Below are 16,712 nucleotides of genomic sequence, written 5' to 3'. Positions count from 1 at the left end.
TTAAGTAATTCATATAATTTATTAGCTATCAATATTTGTAAAGACAGTTTTTTAGAAAGGTTTAGGAGATTTTCTACAGACCTGACTTTTTATAGCACTCAATGCTTGAATATCGCATTGTCTTTCAAGAAAAAAAACCCTAAAATATTAAATACATATATGCATAGCTATATTGAATTTAGCTCTTTTTTACTGCTTCAAAAGATAAGAAAAATTACACATATACTTATGTCCCTTTCTATTGTTTTTAATGTAGAAGAAAAGCATGGAGAAGAGGGGTAAAAATAGTTTTCCCATCATTACTAAAAATATCTGAAGGATACTAGGAAAGTTGAAAAAAACAAGGTAAAATAAAACCTCTAATAATAAGTAGAATAACAGGATATAAGATTTTTGGTTCATTTTCAAATTTTCCTAGTGCCTTTTTATATGTTTCTGGAGGAAGAGCCTTTGATATAATTTATGAGTGAGAATGGATAATTTTGTGAGAACCTATAGCACTTACATTAAAATTCTCCTTCTGTAAAAAATTATTTATTTATTTATTTTTAGAGCAAGGGAGATGAAGGGAGGTAAAGAGAGGGAGAGAAACATTGATGTGAAAGAGATACTTCAACTGGTTGCATCTCATGCATGTCTCAGTTGGGGACCACATAGGCAACCCAGACATTTGTGACTTTTGTTTTGTGGGACAACACCCAACCAACTGAACTACTTGGTTGGGACTGAAATAGTCTAATTGCATTGGCCATGAATGTCTGTTTAGATATTTTCTGTAAAATAAAAGACACGTTCTTCATTTTTACCAATGACTTTATTGATTTGGATGTTTTGAGTATATTGGCTATTTCCCACTATTGGCTTCTAGTGAGTAGAGGCCAGTGGTGCTGTTAATCCTCCAATGCATGAGACAGCCCCACAGCAAAGAATTATTTGGCCAAAATGTCAATAGCCAAGAAATTTCACAAACCATTTTTAACATGTTCAATCAGTCATAGCACATTCTCCATACACTGCACAATTTTTTTTGCATTTCAGTTGCACTTTTACCTTTCTCGAAATAATAAAGCATGATATGCTGAAAATGTTGTGTATTTTCAATACACAACACAATACACAGATGGAAATCTTTAATATTAAAATGGAACAAAACTTCACCAATTTTGATTTTTTTAAATGAATGCTGATATGACAGCTGTCACAATGCAATCTAACAAAATTGTTTCAAATGAAGTAAAGACAACTAAGCACTGCTAGAGCCATTGTACAGGAAAACGTAACAAACTTTTTGGCTAACGAGATATACTGTGTGTCAGGATATTCCTAAATTCTAGTTGCCTAACTTATTAATAAAGTTATATATATATATATATATATATATATATATATATATACACACACACATATATATGTATATATAATTGGTAGCTTTAGAAAAATAAAGAAATAAAGACATTGTAGCTCCTGGTGGTAGAGTGTGACTATAAGTAAATGAGAGAGACAGAGATTGAGGTAGTCGTGATTTCATGATGTCTTCTACACAAAATCAGCATATCATAACTCTTCTTTTAAAATTATAATTTTCTCAGGTAAATTTTATTATTCCGTTACAAGGCAGTCTCCATTTTGTTGACAGAATAAAACTGGTTTGGGAAGGACTAGAATTCTAGTTCTGGTAACATTGCAGATCACTGTTCTTTGTCTGAGTCTACACATGGAAAGCCATGAACACAGTTTGGGAACTTTGCCATCTAAATTATGGATGTCCGCCATTATGTTTCTCCACGCCCCTCACTACCCTGGCCTCAGTGCCTCAGTCTTGGTAGGATAACACAATCAACCCGGTAAATTTAGCAGGATAACATCCTCAACCTGGTCACACAACCCCTCTTTCTTCTGCAGAACTTTGCTCATTTATCTCCTGTACCCTCTGGCTTCTTCCCCTTGTCCACAGAATACTCAAGGCTCTTTTATCTTAAAAATAAAATAATGTCCCTAAAAAGTGTTTAATTTTTTACCTGAGGGTTACTTTAAAAATCCCCTCATCATTTTTAGTGGGGTTAAATGAGTCAATGAGTTTGCTATTTTTGGCACCAGGGACCAGTTTACTAGAAGGTGGGGGGGGCAGGGAGGACAGCAGGGGACTGACTTGGACGGGACATAGGAGGTAGAGCTCAGGTGAGCTTCGATGGCTCACCCTCTGTGGGCTAGTGGGTGGGTGACAGGAGGCAGAGGGGAGCTCAGGTGAGCTTGGCTTGTGGCTCTGTTCCTAACAGGCCACAAACTGGTAGCGGCCCGTGGCAGAGGATAGGGACCCTTGCAATAACCCGTCCCCTTCATTTTCCTGTGATGAGCCCAGACACAAACCCTGAAAATTCCCACGGTTTGCCTCAGCTGGTTAACTGAGCTGTTTGTGCACCCAGATCCATCAGCATTAAATGCCCCGTAACCAAAGTAGGGTTAAATTTCTCTCATTCCTTTTTGCCCCTGAATTTGGCCCACCCTTAGCCTTGAGCCAGAACACAACCCCTCCTGAGAAACAGCTGGACATGGTACAACATTCTCTGATCTACTATCCTGCCTGGCCACCCTTGCATCCCACATCCCCATACCTGGTTCTTTCTGGCCTTGTGTGCTCCTGTCTATAAGAGCAAAATGCCTCTCTCCTAACTCGGGATGCTGGGACATCTCAGGGCCACATGGGTCTCCCTGTCACAGCAGTCCCTGCCCCCACTGCCCTCCCCTGACATCATTCTTTTTAAATAAAAGTCCCTCTTTATTGGTTTCAAATTTACTTTCTATTTTACAAGGAAACTTTTGAAAACCAGATCTGACCACATTGTTTCTTTCTTATCTACATGCTGTATTTACCCATAGGCTGACTAACATGATTAGTAAAGCAAGTCACCACTGGGAAGTATGGTTTCTTGTGTTATATTTTAAAGAAAAGCACCTAAGTGTTTGTTTTGAGAAACCTTATTTTCCTAATAAGTTATATTTGGAGAGACACAATGACTTCTGTGTTGCTTAGGGATCTAGATGTCTTTAGTTGGTACTTTTTCACCTCTCGTTCTCTCACCAGTCATGGCTAGCTCCCTTGCCGACAATACAAAGGCATCTCCACTCTCCCTGAAATGACTTGTCCACTGACTCATACAAAGGAGACTTTCCTGCCTTTATCTTCATATCTGTAGTCATCCTTAACTGTTGACTACATTAATTTTACTGTCTTTGTTTTGGGAACTCCTAATTGTCTTTGTATAGACCTGTTTCATTGCCAAGAAACTTTTCTTTCATTTCATCTTACTGTTTTGTTATTCCCCTACATTTCTTACCTAGTCATCTCTAATTTTCACTCTATTACATTTTTCTTAGTTAACCATATCCATTTTTTTTACTTTGTCTTTGATTATACATGGAGGACTTTTCTTCCTATCTGTCAGATTTCTCTGCTTAATTCTAGACCATATGCCCAAATGCACACTGGTTATCTCTACCTATAGAGATCTCTGCCTGATAGCCTATAGGTACATGAAACACAGAATATACAATGTGTCCAAACCTCAACTCAAATTTGATTTTTCTTTCGAATTCCTTCATTGTTTGATTAGCACTATTATCCACCTATATTCCCTAGTTAGAGACATAAAATTCTTCTCCTCTTTTCTTCATTGCATACTTGTGTCTAATCCAATCCAAGACTCCACCTCCCTGATCCTTGTGGGTATTTTTCATCCCATCTCTTCTCTCCCTGCCTAATAGCATCTTTCTAGATCTGACCTTTGTATCTGCCTCCAGAATTACTGCTATGGCTTCTTGTTTCCCATGCTTCTAGTTTCCGCCAGTTCCTCTCTCCTTTACTAGAAACAGCTAATTATAAGATGCTCAAGTACAAAATTCTGAAGTTGTTCCACATCACTTAAAAGATATTGCCTTAGCTCTAGCACAGATTTCAGAATCTAGTCCCTGCGATCTTTCCATTTGATTCAACCACTGCTCTAGACATAATTTATACTCAAATCCCACCAAGCTGCTTAGAGGTCCTGTTGCTTCCATGTACTTGCCCATACAATTTGTTTTTCCTAAAATGCCTTTTGCCTCTCTGTACTTATAATATAGCTCTTATTTACATTTCAAGACTCTGCCTCTAGAAAGTTTCTTGGAAATTTCCAGTCTGGGGTCTGCTTAAACTGCCTCCAGTGCACTTTGTACACATAGCAACCTCTGCCTATCTCCTTTATTTCTCTTATGATATTTTATTTAAATATTCCTTTCAGGTGTTGGAATTCATCAGTAATCTATGAGATTAAGACTGTGACTTGTATGCTACTTAATACCCCAGATTCAGCACATACTGTACATTCCATACATGTTTGTGGAACTGGTAGCGGCCCTTTGTATGGATTATGAACATAGTTAAGATGACTACAGATGAATGTGCAAGTCTAATTTGCACCTATATGTTTTGATAAAAATAATACCATATTTTGCCTTTGATACTTGTAAAAATCAATGTAAATTTGAAAAAAGTAGAAAATATGTGTCATAATAACAAATATATATGTAAGTATATATACACAAAAGGCAGAAATAATAGCAAAATGTTTCTTGTGCTTATTTTCATGTGTTTAAGTTGTGGGAGTAAAAGTAAGTTCCTTCACTTTTTCTTATTTTTTACAGGGAACGCTGGTGTTTTTATTATAAATTTTATACACATGTGCACATTCATATATATACTTATGTAGGTATATCCTTTCTCATAAAATATATATTACATACATTTTAAGTATTTTACTGGATATAGTTCATGATTATGTTATATTCGAGTATAAGATCCTATAAAAATTTTAAAATTCTATTATTTAAATTATTTATCAAGGTTTTCTGATTTGATGTAATTGATCCTGAAAATCTGCAAAAGCCATTGAAATAATGAAAACTATTATTTGACATTTATATATTTCAAACACTCAGTGAGTAAGGAAAATTTTCTTTGCCTTAAAGACACTCAACTTTAATACTATTTGAAAAATGCATATTTTTAATGCATCTAATGCTACAGCACGAAGAATAAAATTCTCTGTAAGTCAAATAGATTTATAGATTAAATGTTCAGTTAGGTTCCATGAAATTTGGACATTGATAATTTTTTCTGAGTGTAGTTTCTTATGAGGCAGTTATACAGGCCACTATTGATAACTGTTTTAAAATATTTTTAATTATTCACCCCTCTGCAATTTTATTTGTGTTTACTGTCTATCTTGGCAGCCCACCCACACTGATGTCTTTGTTATTTACTTTCATATTGAGTGCTCCTACTTTCCCTTTAGCAAAGTCACAGTAATCTTCATACTGTCAATTTTGTGGGAATGAATTCTATTAACTCTCGTAAAGATGACATCCTTCTGCTTAGTACTCGCCATGAGGCTGACTACTTCTACATGCAAGCAAAATGCTTTATGCTCCAGGGCCTGAGACATAGACATATGGAGTTTCTGAAAAAGTTCAGGGTTTAATCTTCGGCATAGTGTTTCCAATCATGGAGTTCTTTCTTATCAGTTGCAGAGGTCAAGCTTTCTGCAGCCTTAGCAATTTTTCAGACATTTTATTTTTAGGTTATTTTCTTCCTCAGAGAAACTCTAATGCATATCTTCCCCTCAAGCTATCTTTTCCTACCAAAAATAATATGCAGCACCATAATCCACACAAAAACCTTCCACAATCAGCTGAATTTAGGTAAGATTTAGTGTTCAACTGTTTTTTTTTTCCCTAGAGTAAGGACTCACTTGTCTTGTCTATAAATGGAATTTTATAACAGCTAATCTCAATTTTTTTTCTTTTTTATTTTAGTGATTACTAGAAATTCAGTAAAAAGTTGTTCAGCATTTTAGAATTCTAAACATAAAAACCTATAATAGAGTCCTTCTGGTTATTCTGCAAAGCAACACCCTATTAACCAAATCTAAGAATCACGATGAACAAGAAGTTCTATAGTAAATCTGTGGTGTTTTGTCACTTGCTCTTTACACAAAAATTCTCTTTGTGAGATACTCAGTTAAATCCCATTCATTGGAACATGACATTGTAATTTAATGGCAGTTCTTTAGGTTAACTGAGTAGTAAATAAACAAAAACTTCACTGTTCCAGTTTTTTTTCTTTATAAATATGTATTGCTTGCTTCTATGAGTCTGTTATAATAAACATAAATTAGTTAATTTTGATGACTTAGAATCTTGCAGTGGGACATGAAGAGGTGTAAATGGAAATAATAAAGTGCAGAGAGACATATGGCTAAAGCAGAAATGGTTCCAACTATGCTCTTATTCTGTGCTTTAAAAAATCTCTATAATGATTTTCCTTTGACAGGTGCTTCATTTTCCACAGAAGTCTAGAACTGTCTGCCCTCTCCCTGCCTGGGCTGAGCTACTGAATATGTTTTGTTTTGTGAATCAAGTGTTTTTTTAAATACCAACATACAAAATACAGAAAATGTGATGTGACAGTTTTGATTTTTTATTTTCACTTCACTAGAAAGTGGCTGCACAAGAACAAGGAACTATTATGTTTTACTAATAAATTCTCAATGTTTAAGTCAGTACCTACAATATACTGAGTGACTAATAAATTTTGAGTTTGCAACTCTAGTATAAAAATTACAAAATTGGTAAAATAAATCTAAATCGAGTCATTGAATGTGTTCACTGACTCGCTACTTAAACTATTATGTTTTAAAAATACTATAAAATGATTATTTAAAATGCATTTATGGGTGTGATTTAGTAAAAATATAAGGCTTTCTCTCTTAAATAAGTATAAAAATATACCATTTTGTCTCTTCTAAATAGTATAATAAATACAAGGATAAACAAGCTATGGAATCTTCTCTTAAGCTGTTCACAGTGGAGTTAGAAATAGAGCATGTGAACAAATAAAACTTTGAGCGGAGAGCACATACATTGGTGAAAGTGTATCATAAATTTAAATGACACCAATTCTAAAATACTCAGGCTAAAAGGTTGGAGATTAAATTAGTTTAATGTAAAAAGTTAACAATGAGATTTTGAAACAAAGACTATATAGCAAGTTTTGCACTGTTTTTATTCCAAAGCGGGTATATCCCTCTAACTTTTTTCTCGGGCCCAGTACAACAATGAAATAAATGCTCTTTCATTTTCTGGAGTCTAACTAGGGGACTCAAGAGCAGAGCATGGGGACTAGAAGCAGAGAGTTAAAGGCGAGAACAAAGCAGCTAAAGCTCCTTAGATCACCAAACTCAGAACTCATATTCTTTTCAAATACATAAATTGAATGAAAAAGTCAAAGTTTTGAGGCACAAGCTTAAGTTCCAATAACATTTTTTTCTTAGAAGGAATAACTACTGTAGAGGCAAAATCAGTACGGCCCATTTAAAATGTAGCCTAAACCACTGTTTAAATACTAAAAGCAGTATATAACTGCATTTATATAGTAGATAAAGAAAGATCAGGATTTTTCAAGAGCTTTGTTTCTTAACTTTTTAAAGGATTTTAGAACCACTGAGAATCTAATAAAATTGTGGACTTGTCCCTAAGAGGAAAATCATGATCATTTAAATAAGGGTCATTGTACATTTTTTGAAGGTTCACAAGCCTCTGAAATATTTGACTTTCATATTAGGGCCTGTTCTAGAATACTGTTCTTAATTAATGATACCAATGGCCATGTATAACCATTTTATACTTATATAAAATTTTAATTGTTCTTTAATTCATACCTATACAGACTGGTGGGCTGGGCTGCCAGAAGTACCGATTTTCTACCTGAATGCAGGTTATTCTTTCTTCTCCTTGAAGTTCATATCCAGGGTCACATTGAAAGACAACAGTGTCCCCAGGTTCTCGGCCATCGCCATTTCGAGTTCCGTTCATGGGAACACCTGGATCGCGACACGCAGTGGCGACAGAACCTATTAAAAGATAGAAACACAACTTCAGTTTTGAAGGTGCCAAATCAATTCCACAGTTCCAGACACTAGAGTTTAGAACCTTCCACATACCTATGTGCTTCTAGAAAATTAAAAATCCTTCAGCCGATCTTTAATGCCCATACAATAAATATTTTAAAAATATGTTAGTTAAGTAACTTGTGTGCTAAATTATTTCAGGAAGGAGTATGGCATTTCAGTAGCTAAATAGTAGATTTACTAAGAATTACTAGATGCTCTGTGAAAGATACTGTGAGAAGTATGAAAAGAAAGATGCATGCTGGGAGAACATGTCTGCATGAAATATATTCCACAAAGGATTTGTATCTATATGTATATAAAGGACTCTTGAAACCCATCTACAAAAAAAAAAAAAAAAAAGAAAACCAAAGAAGCAGAAGAAAAAAATCTAATTACAAAATAAACAACAACAAAAAAACATTTCAGTGAAGAGGATTCCAGATGGCACATGAAAATACATTCAACCTCATTAGCCATTAGGAAATGCAAATTAAAACCACAATGAAATATTAATACATACCTATTAGAATGGCTAAAATAAAAAATTAGGTAATACCAAATGCTGACAAGGTTCTGGAGAAAATTAAACTACTTATCCGTTGCTGGTGGGAATGTAAAATGGTACAGTCACTCTAAAAGGAAGCATGGCAGTTTCTTGCAAAACCAAACATGTGCTTATCATACCACTCAATAATTGTAGTCTTGCCCATTTACCCCAGAGAAATAAAAACTATGTCCATATAAAAACGTGAACACAGATGTTCATAGCAGCTTTATTAGCACTAGTTGAAAACTAGGAATGACCCAAAAGCCTTTCAAAAGCTGACTAATTAAACTGTGGCAATTCATATCACAGAAAATTACTCAGCAATAAGAAAGAATGGTATACACATGACAACTTGAATGGTTCTGAAGGGAACTATGCTGGGTGAGAATATACACCAAAAGGTTATGCACTGTTTGATTAAATCCACATAACATTCTCGAAGTGACAAAATCACGAAGATGGAAAACAGGTTAGTCATTACCAGGTGTTTGGGGGTTGAAGATGGAAGGAGGTGACTATGTTTATAAAAGTAACACGAGAGATTCTTGTGACGACCTGCACTGCATCTTGGTGTACTGGCGGTTGTCATACAAATCTACATAGAGCTAAATAAACACCCACATGAATATTTAAAACTAGTAAAATCTAAATAGGATCAGTGGTTCGTAGGTCAGTTTTCTGGTTGTGACATTGTGCTACAGTTGTGTAAGAATTGTTACTGGAGTAAACTGGGTAAAAAGTATACAGGATCTAGCTTTATTATGTCTTACAACTTCAGGTAAACCTAAAGTGATCTAAAATTTAAAACTTTAAGCACATCAGTAGAGGGGGTAGTATGAAACAATGGGAAAGTAACATTTTTCTATGCACAGGATATAGCACATTTAATAATAGAGTTAAATCCAATTATGTAGGTTAATGAAAAATATTATTTTGAATTATTTCCAAGTACATTTACCCTAAAGCATATGCCAATTAAGTATCAAGACTAAGAAGCTATTAAAATATCCACTTAAGCCATTATTAAATTATATTCACAAATGTAGGATTCAGAACTTCTACAAATTATTTTATGAGTTGCATATTAAAGTAATGAGACAAATTGCTGGTTTACAGACTTTTTTTCACTGAATGAATGAACTTATACTCATTCATTCATTCACTTACTAACAATATATCTCAGACATTGTGCTAGGTGCTAGACATACAAACAAGAAATGAGCAGACGCAAATAGAATTGAACAGACATCAAATTGTTTTGTATCATAGTGGTACTAATAGATTCTATTGGATACATTCCTAGTAGGTGAGTGGGAAGGTAAGTAGACATGTAGATAGATAGATAGATAGATAGATGATAGATAGATGACAGATAGATAGATGATAGATAGATTAATCAATGTGTTAATCCATCTGTAAAATTTATTCTAACTTATCTCTCTAATACACCTAACAAAAAAGAAACCAGAAAATCTGTACACAGCATTGTAATATCCTGACTCTCAAAGTTGTGTGAAAAATAAAAGGACTTTGCAAATTTAAAACTTAGAAAAGAGGGAATATTGATGGTATGTATAAAATCAGCAATGACAGCAAAAAGTAGTTGTATATACATTATATACATACATATATACCCACACATTTTGTTTAGAACTTTGGAAGAATAAAAATGTTTCTTTTTCAAAGGGTTGTATTTTTTTAAAGGATGACAAATGTAGACTCAAATGTCATTTTACTAATCACTTAAATAAAGCAAAACCTATTGAATCAGAACTCTTATACTCTTGCTTCACTTTACTGATAAACTAGTGATTCTGATCAATGGACTAAAATTGGGACTTTACACATACAATTTTTAATTATTTTATGAAACCTATGAGTCAAGTGTCACTATTATCTTCACTTTATAAGTGAGAAACTAAGGTCTAGGCGGACTAGCCTCTCCGATATTGCAACCAAAGAGTCCAGAACCACGACCGGAAACAACCCGATCTCAGAAACCACATCCTTGAACCTTGCACCAGACCACCACCCTGCCCTCTTCTGGCTGCCACTGTCCCAGAGATGCAGCTTCTCCCCTCAGCTAAAGTAAAATGATGAACCACATTAATAAATTATGAAAAAGGGTGGATTACATCCATAAGTAAAAAAGCTACAGGTAGCATATATCAGAATCCTCTTCAAAAATATTTAAATCGACCTTTATTTAAGTAATATATTTTTGAGAGATTTGTTTTTAATTGTTCATAAGATAAAAATTGAACTTATACTGGAGAATATCTAGAGAAGAGGGATGGGGTCTTGATTCCAATTCCCATATTAATTTGTTCTGTACAACTAACTGTGATCTTTAGGGGAGTGTCCATAAGGCACGCACAGTCCGGGCAATGATAACCTTTCAATACCAATAGTTTTTGTAAACTGTTTTTGTGATAAACTCATTAATTAATGTTTTTCTTGAAGTGACATAAATGGGAAATGTGCTATAGCTTTTAAACTGAAAAGTAGTAATAACAAGAAATTATGAGAAAACTTCATTTTTTTTGAGGCTTCACGTATGCTGGATTCTGTGTCTGCAAGAAGTCTGAATCTCAAAAGTCACATCCTCAAAAGTAAAAGTCTCCGTATAACAATGTTACAAACACATATTAAAATTGAAGCAGTTGCTATAATCATGTCCCAGCTGAACCTGAGGGGGAAATGTTGCTGCTCTATAGTCAGATTTACTGTGCCTAAAGTGGAACCAAGTAGCTATAACAAGATAATGTATAGTACGTGAGATGGAAGCTAGTATATGTGGAAATATGCATTTGTTTCTGGGTCTGTTTGACCCAAAGAAAGAAGTGGTTAGTACCTATTGTTTTTTTCTCTTAATTAACAAACACATTAGTAGTAAGATTTGAAGGCACAATAGAAAATGACAGGCTTTAATGAAAGACCAAAGAAGTTTTTTTCTCTTGCAATTACTTGAGTTCTAAAACCAATTAGTTAAATACACACAGGAACAATTACTTGCTATAAACACTATTGTCTTGTTTGCTTATTCAAAGTTTGAACACCATAATGGTTACATTTTGTGTTTGTGGGTAGACAAAATTATAATAATTTTAGTGTCAATCATTCTTGTTTTTTATATCAGATAGGAACTGTAACCTTTGAAAAAAATAGAGAGTCATTTAGAGAGAGGCATGCTATGTCTCCTTGGAAATTTGGAGTGAAATAATCTCACATACTTATATGGATGGTTAAAAAACAATTACATGATGTTGGAACTTAATAAAGTATTAGTCACATGTTAAAATCAATTAATAATTTTATTTAATACTTATTTTTCACTTTTAAGGGACATACAATTCTTAAAATATATAATTCTTATTTGCATTTTTTGTTGTTATATATGTTTTCAAGTAGATGTTTGACCATCTCTATTCTCTCCTGTTCTAAAATAAGATACAGGTTGTCTTTTATAAAATGAACACTTTTTTGGCAAGTAAGCATTTTATTTTATCAACTACTTTAAACATAATAAAATTATATATCAAAAATATATTTATCACTGACAGAAAATTATTATTTATTGTCTTAATTTCCTCAAATTGCTTCTAATGTAATGCATAAAATGACTATCTGTATTTGTTCTATTAGGTTTAAATATGCTGCTCATTTCTGCATTTTTATGACATAAATGTGTACAACAAGCAGAAATTCCAGCAAAGATAAGGGGTCTTGCTGTCTCATCTGTAATAAAACCATGGCCAGAACATTCTGGAAAATACATCTAATAGGCTCATATGCTATAGCATCCAAATATAGCTTGAATTTAACTTGGAAAACCTTATGTCATTGATAATAAAAGATAACATTCCTTTCTTTTTTCTTTCCTCTCAAAATAGGAATGATCAAGGGGCTAGTCTTCACATAACTGTCAATAATATTCCTTACACTAGCTGATTACTAAACAGAAATGATAATAGTCATAGGGAAAGATATATAAGTAGGAGAGTATGTGAGTAGTTTATATATATATATATATATATATAAACTACTATATATATACATATATATATATAAACTACTATATATATACTATATATATATATATATAACACTATCTTAAAAAAGCACTATACTGTGAGCTGTAGCTCAGTTGATTCACAAGAAGTGGGGCTACTATTATTAACCATATTTTTTTCAGTGAGAAAATTGAAGCTTTTAAAGGATATAAAAAACTTCCCCAACATCACATACTTACTTTGGCAATTAAAGTGGGAATGCAAACATGAGACCTTATCAAAGGGATATTTCTTAAGTAAAAGTGATAGAAACTTCCTAATAAAATGTACTTAAAGTGTGGCCTATATAAACTCAAATGATATGAATACTTAATCTCAATAATACAAAGCTCAAATAATATGATTAGTTAAATTAAAATTTCTAAAATGTTCTTAATCTTTAAATGTCATTTTAAAATCAAAAGACCAACTCTCTACCTGCCTATCATGCTATTGGAGTAATATAAAAATCCACATAATATTTAAGTGTAATTAATCACTCCTTTTACTAAAAGAATTATCAATTTTATAGTCTTATTCACAAGACTGCATTAGTACATATTGTGTCAAACTGAAATCTCTGTTTATCTAAGTAAGAGATACAAAGTACTTGTTCAACATGAAGGAAAGTTAATATAGAATGGATACCAATAAAATAGTTATAATAATAACTCTCTGTGGAGAGCATTTAGTATGTAAAATATTTCTGTAGAGGCTAAGTTTACACTATAAAGCTAAAACACAAAATGTTCATGAAGTATTATTTCTAACAAAATGAGTTTTGTATCTGGTTACTAGGAGAAGTTTAAAATAAATTTGTAATGACAAATTTTTGCTTTCAAAATGGGACTATTTATTCTACCAAAAACAACTCCTATCCATAGCAGTTTTTCTTAATAACTCTCAAGACCCAGAATATGACAAAAAAGACAGACAAGCAGAAGTAATAATTTCATAACTACTGTTGTATACACCAGGAACACTTTTATAAGACATGTATGCTGTTCTTTTGTTAATTATTGGGTTGGCCTAAATGTTCATTTGTTTTTTTCTATAAGATTGCTCTGATAGCACTTAGCTGTCTTTAGCATCACTCAAAACAATTTTGTTAGATTGCACTGTGACAGAGTCATATCAGTGTGCATTAAAAAGATCCCTCAAAATTGGTATGTTTTTGTGTAGCCATTTTAATATTGAAGATGAAGGGAAATACACAACAATTTTGGCATATTATTTCAAGAAAGGTAAAAACACAACTGAAATGCAAAAACAAAAAAAAAAGATTTGTGCAGTGTGTGGAGAAGGTGCTGTGGCTGATCAAACATGTCACAAGTGGTTTGCAAAGTCACGTACTACAGGTTTTCTCCCTGGATGATACTCCACGGTTGAGCAGACCAGTTGAAGTTGGTAGCAATCCAATCTAGACATTAACTGAGAACAAATAATGCTATACCACACAGGAGATAGCCAGCATACTCAAATTTTCTAAATCAATAAAGTTATTGGTGAAAACAGAAAATGTGTCTTTTATTTTATGGAAAAAATAAAATGGACTTCTGGCCAACCCAATATACAGGGTCCAGTAGAAGTAACACCCACTTGAGTGTGTTTGGTAGGGTATGTGAATGCCTCTTATGAGATGGACAACAATTTGAACACTTCACCTAACATGTCATAGGGTGTGCTTGAGAGTGATATTGTTGTTACATGGTTACATGCTTCTGATTTTGTAATAGAAGATTGTGTAAAAGAAAGGGGATACTGCCCTGGCTGGTGTGGCTCAGTGGAGTGAGTGCCAGATTGTGAACAAAAGGGTCATCCCCAGTTCAATTCCCAGTCTAGGGCACATGCCAAGGTTGTGGGCCAGGTCCCCAGAAGGGGGCACATGAGAGACAGCCACACACTGAGGTTTCTCTCGCCCTTCCTTTCCCAATCTCTAAAAATAAATAAATAAAATCTTTAAAAAAAGAAAAGGGGTGCTATTTGTGCCAGTCTCTGTATATAAGTGTCTCTCCCAGCATGCATTAGAAAGCAATCTATACTTCAGTTGAGAAAGTTTATATAAATGTTACCTAATTTTTTTTTTACATTGCCCTCAGTCTTCACCAATTATCTAAGTTCACTGAGTTAACTGCAGTCATTAAATAATGTGATTTTATCAAAACAATCTTTGTCCTTTAAATTGTCCTTACATATAAGAAAATGAGAAAATCTCCCACAATAATTAAAAATAGCCCATTAAATAAATATTTGTGAAGTAAATGAATGGATAAAGTAATAAAAGTATAATTTATCATTTCAGTGTACGCCAAAAAGTTTTTTTTCTGTTTCAATGATTTTCTGACACTGGGAAATATTTATTCCAAGTATGTGGTAAGAACATTAATATTACACTTTAATTTGCTTTAATCTATCTGGATAACCTGAGGATGTTTCCAGAACAAAAGAGTACCAAGAATTACAAGATATGACTGAGTTCTCATCATTGTTATAACTCACTGATATTATAAATATATTTCTAAATTTTCACTTTATATTTGTTTTTATCTAATAGAGTGTAATTTAATTGGAAATATGCTCTTTACCTAATACAGAATTTACAATCCTAATGAGTGCATGTATAGATTTGAACAAAATTATGCGTGATAGGTTGAACTATTTTTCATTGATAGAGCCTACATTACTATCTCAGTGACCCTAGGAGAATTAACATTCTAGTTTTCTTACTGCATTGCTCTGTATAGCAAAGAATAAATACACTAAAATCACACGATATGTTCTTGTAGGTCCCTCTCATTCAGAAAGTTCACTATGGTATAAACTTTTTTTATCTTAAGACCTTTCATAAAAGATAAACCTTGAATTTCATACTGTTAACTAAGTAGTGGTACTTATTACAAAAGCAGGACACACTAGATTTTAGTCTCTAGTACAGTAAGAAAGGGAGATTAAGTAAGTTGTAGACATTCTCCGAATTTTAGCTGTCTCATCTATAACACTGGCAGAGGAATATTTTACCTGTGTTGTTAGTACCAGATAAAATCTCAATGTTTCACTGTAACAACAATATTGCATAATTTTAAGGAAATAGCAACTCTGAAATGAATCATTAAAGGTGAGTAAATTTTATTGTAGTATTCACTGTGTAGTTTCTCTAAAGATAAAGCCGTTTTATGTATTTTTGTAGTATGAGGAGAGTTCAGAAAAGCCATAGTTTAAATGTGATATTCACAGGGTCTTACATTCTTCTCTTCCACTTTTATTGTCTTATATTGTTGTACTGAGTAAGAAATGACACCATATTCTTCACATCACTGTCTATAAGGAAATAAAGTTGGGTAACAGGAATGTTTAACCTGGAAGGAAGTCCCATCCAGAGTCAAATCAATCAGAACATATTTGAAATGCAGATGGTAACCTGGAGGTGGATTTCACCCTGGAGAATTTTGACCTTGATTGAGCCCTTGCTTTTTACAAGATCCATCAATTTTATAAAGAATGTTCAACATCATTATTAGGTCTATACTCTGCCAGCTACTCAGCAACATGGCTATCTTTAGAATTTCATTATGTTTCTAAGGCTGTACCTAATGATATGGCAAGTCAGGTTAAAGTAGATGGCAGTGTGATAGTCATTCCCATCGACTCACGGGGGAAACAAAGTGGCTTAATGCACAGGATGCAAAAGAAGCCTTGAAGTCAGTGTTTTAAGTACACAGAAATCCCTATCAAAATATACTTATTTATTTAATTCACCAGTAAATTGTTGTGTACTCACAGTGAGCCAGATATTTTGCTTAATATTGGAGACATATTTTAATAAGAGAAAACACCTCCCTATATTTCTTGATTATTATGCTCCAAAAGTGGGGAGACATGAGTAAAATTATAGGTATAATTTTTGTGAAATCAAAAGGCATGTTAGGTTGAAGTCTGTCAAAATTATCTATATGGGAAACTGATTTCATATCTAAAGGTTATAAATGATAATACACATAAAGGTCTAATGTGAGAGAGAATTCTTATATTTGGGCATTATCAGAATTAATGAACAAAAATCAAAGAAAAACCACATACGTTTCTTTTACATCATTTCTGACAGGCAGTGCATATATAGCATTGGTGTGC

The 16,712-nt window shown here is 33.3% G+C and overlaps 1 protein-coding gene across 3 annotated transcripts in view; it reads right to left on the bottom strand.

Annotated features, from left to right (window-relative positions):
- Nucleotides 1-16,712, bottom strand: part of CSMD3 (CUB and Sushi multiple domains 3) — a 921,636-nt gene that overhangs the window by 243,033 nt on the left and 661,891 nt on the right. For all 3 annotated transcript variants that reach the window (XM_053661036.1, XM_053661038.1, XM_053661039.1), the window contains one exon: nucleotides 7,755-7,946. In XM_053661036.1, coding sequence (XP_053517011.1) covers nucleotides 7,755-7,946 — 192 coding nt within the window. The remainder of the gene's footprint in view (nucleotides 1-7,754; nucleotides 7,947-16,712) is intronic.

This window comes from Artibeus jamaicensis, unplaced genomic scaffold, assembly GCF_021234435.1.
Source record: "Artibeus jamaicensis isolate MK-2021 breed Jamaican fruit bat unplaced genomic scaffold, CSHL_Jam_final scaffold_916, whole genome shotgun sequence".
NCBI lineage: Eukaryota > Metazoa > Chordata > Mammalia > Chiroptera > Phyllostomidae > Artibeus > Artibeus jamaicensis.
This window is presented reverse-complemented; position numbering and strand designations above follow the sequence as displayed.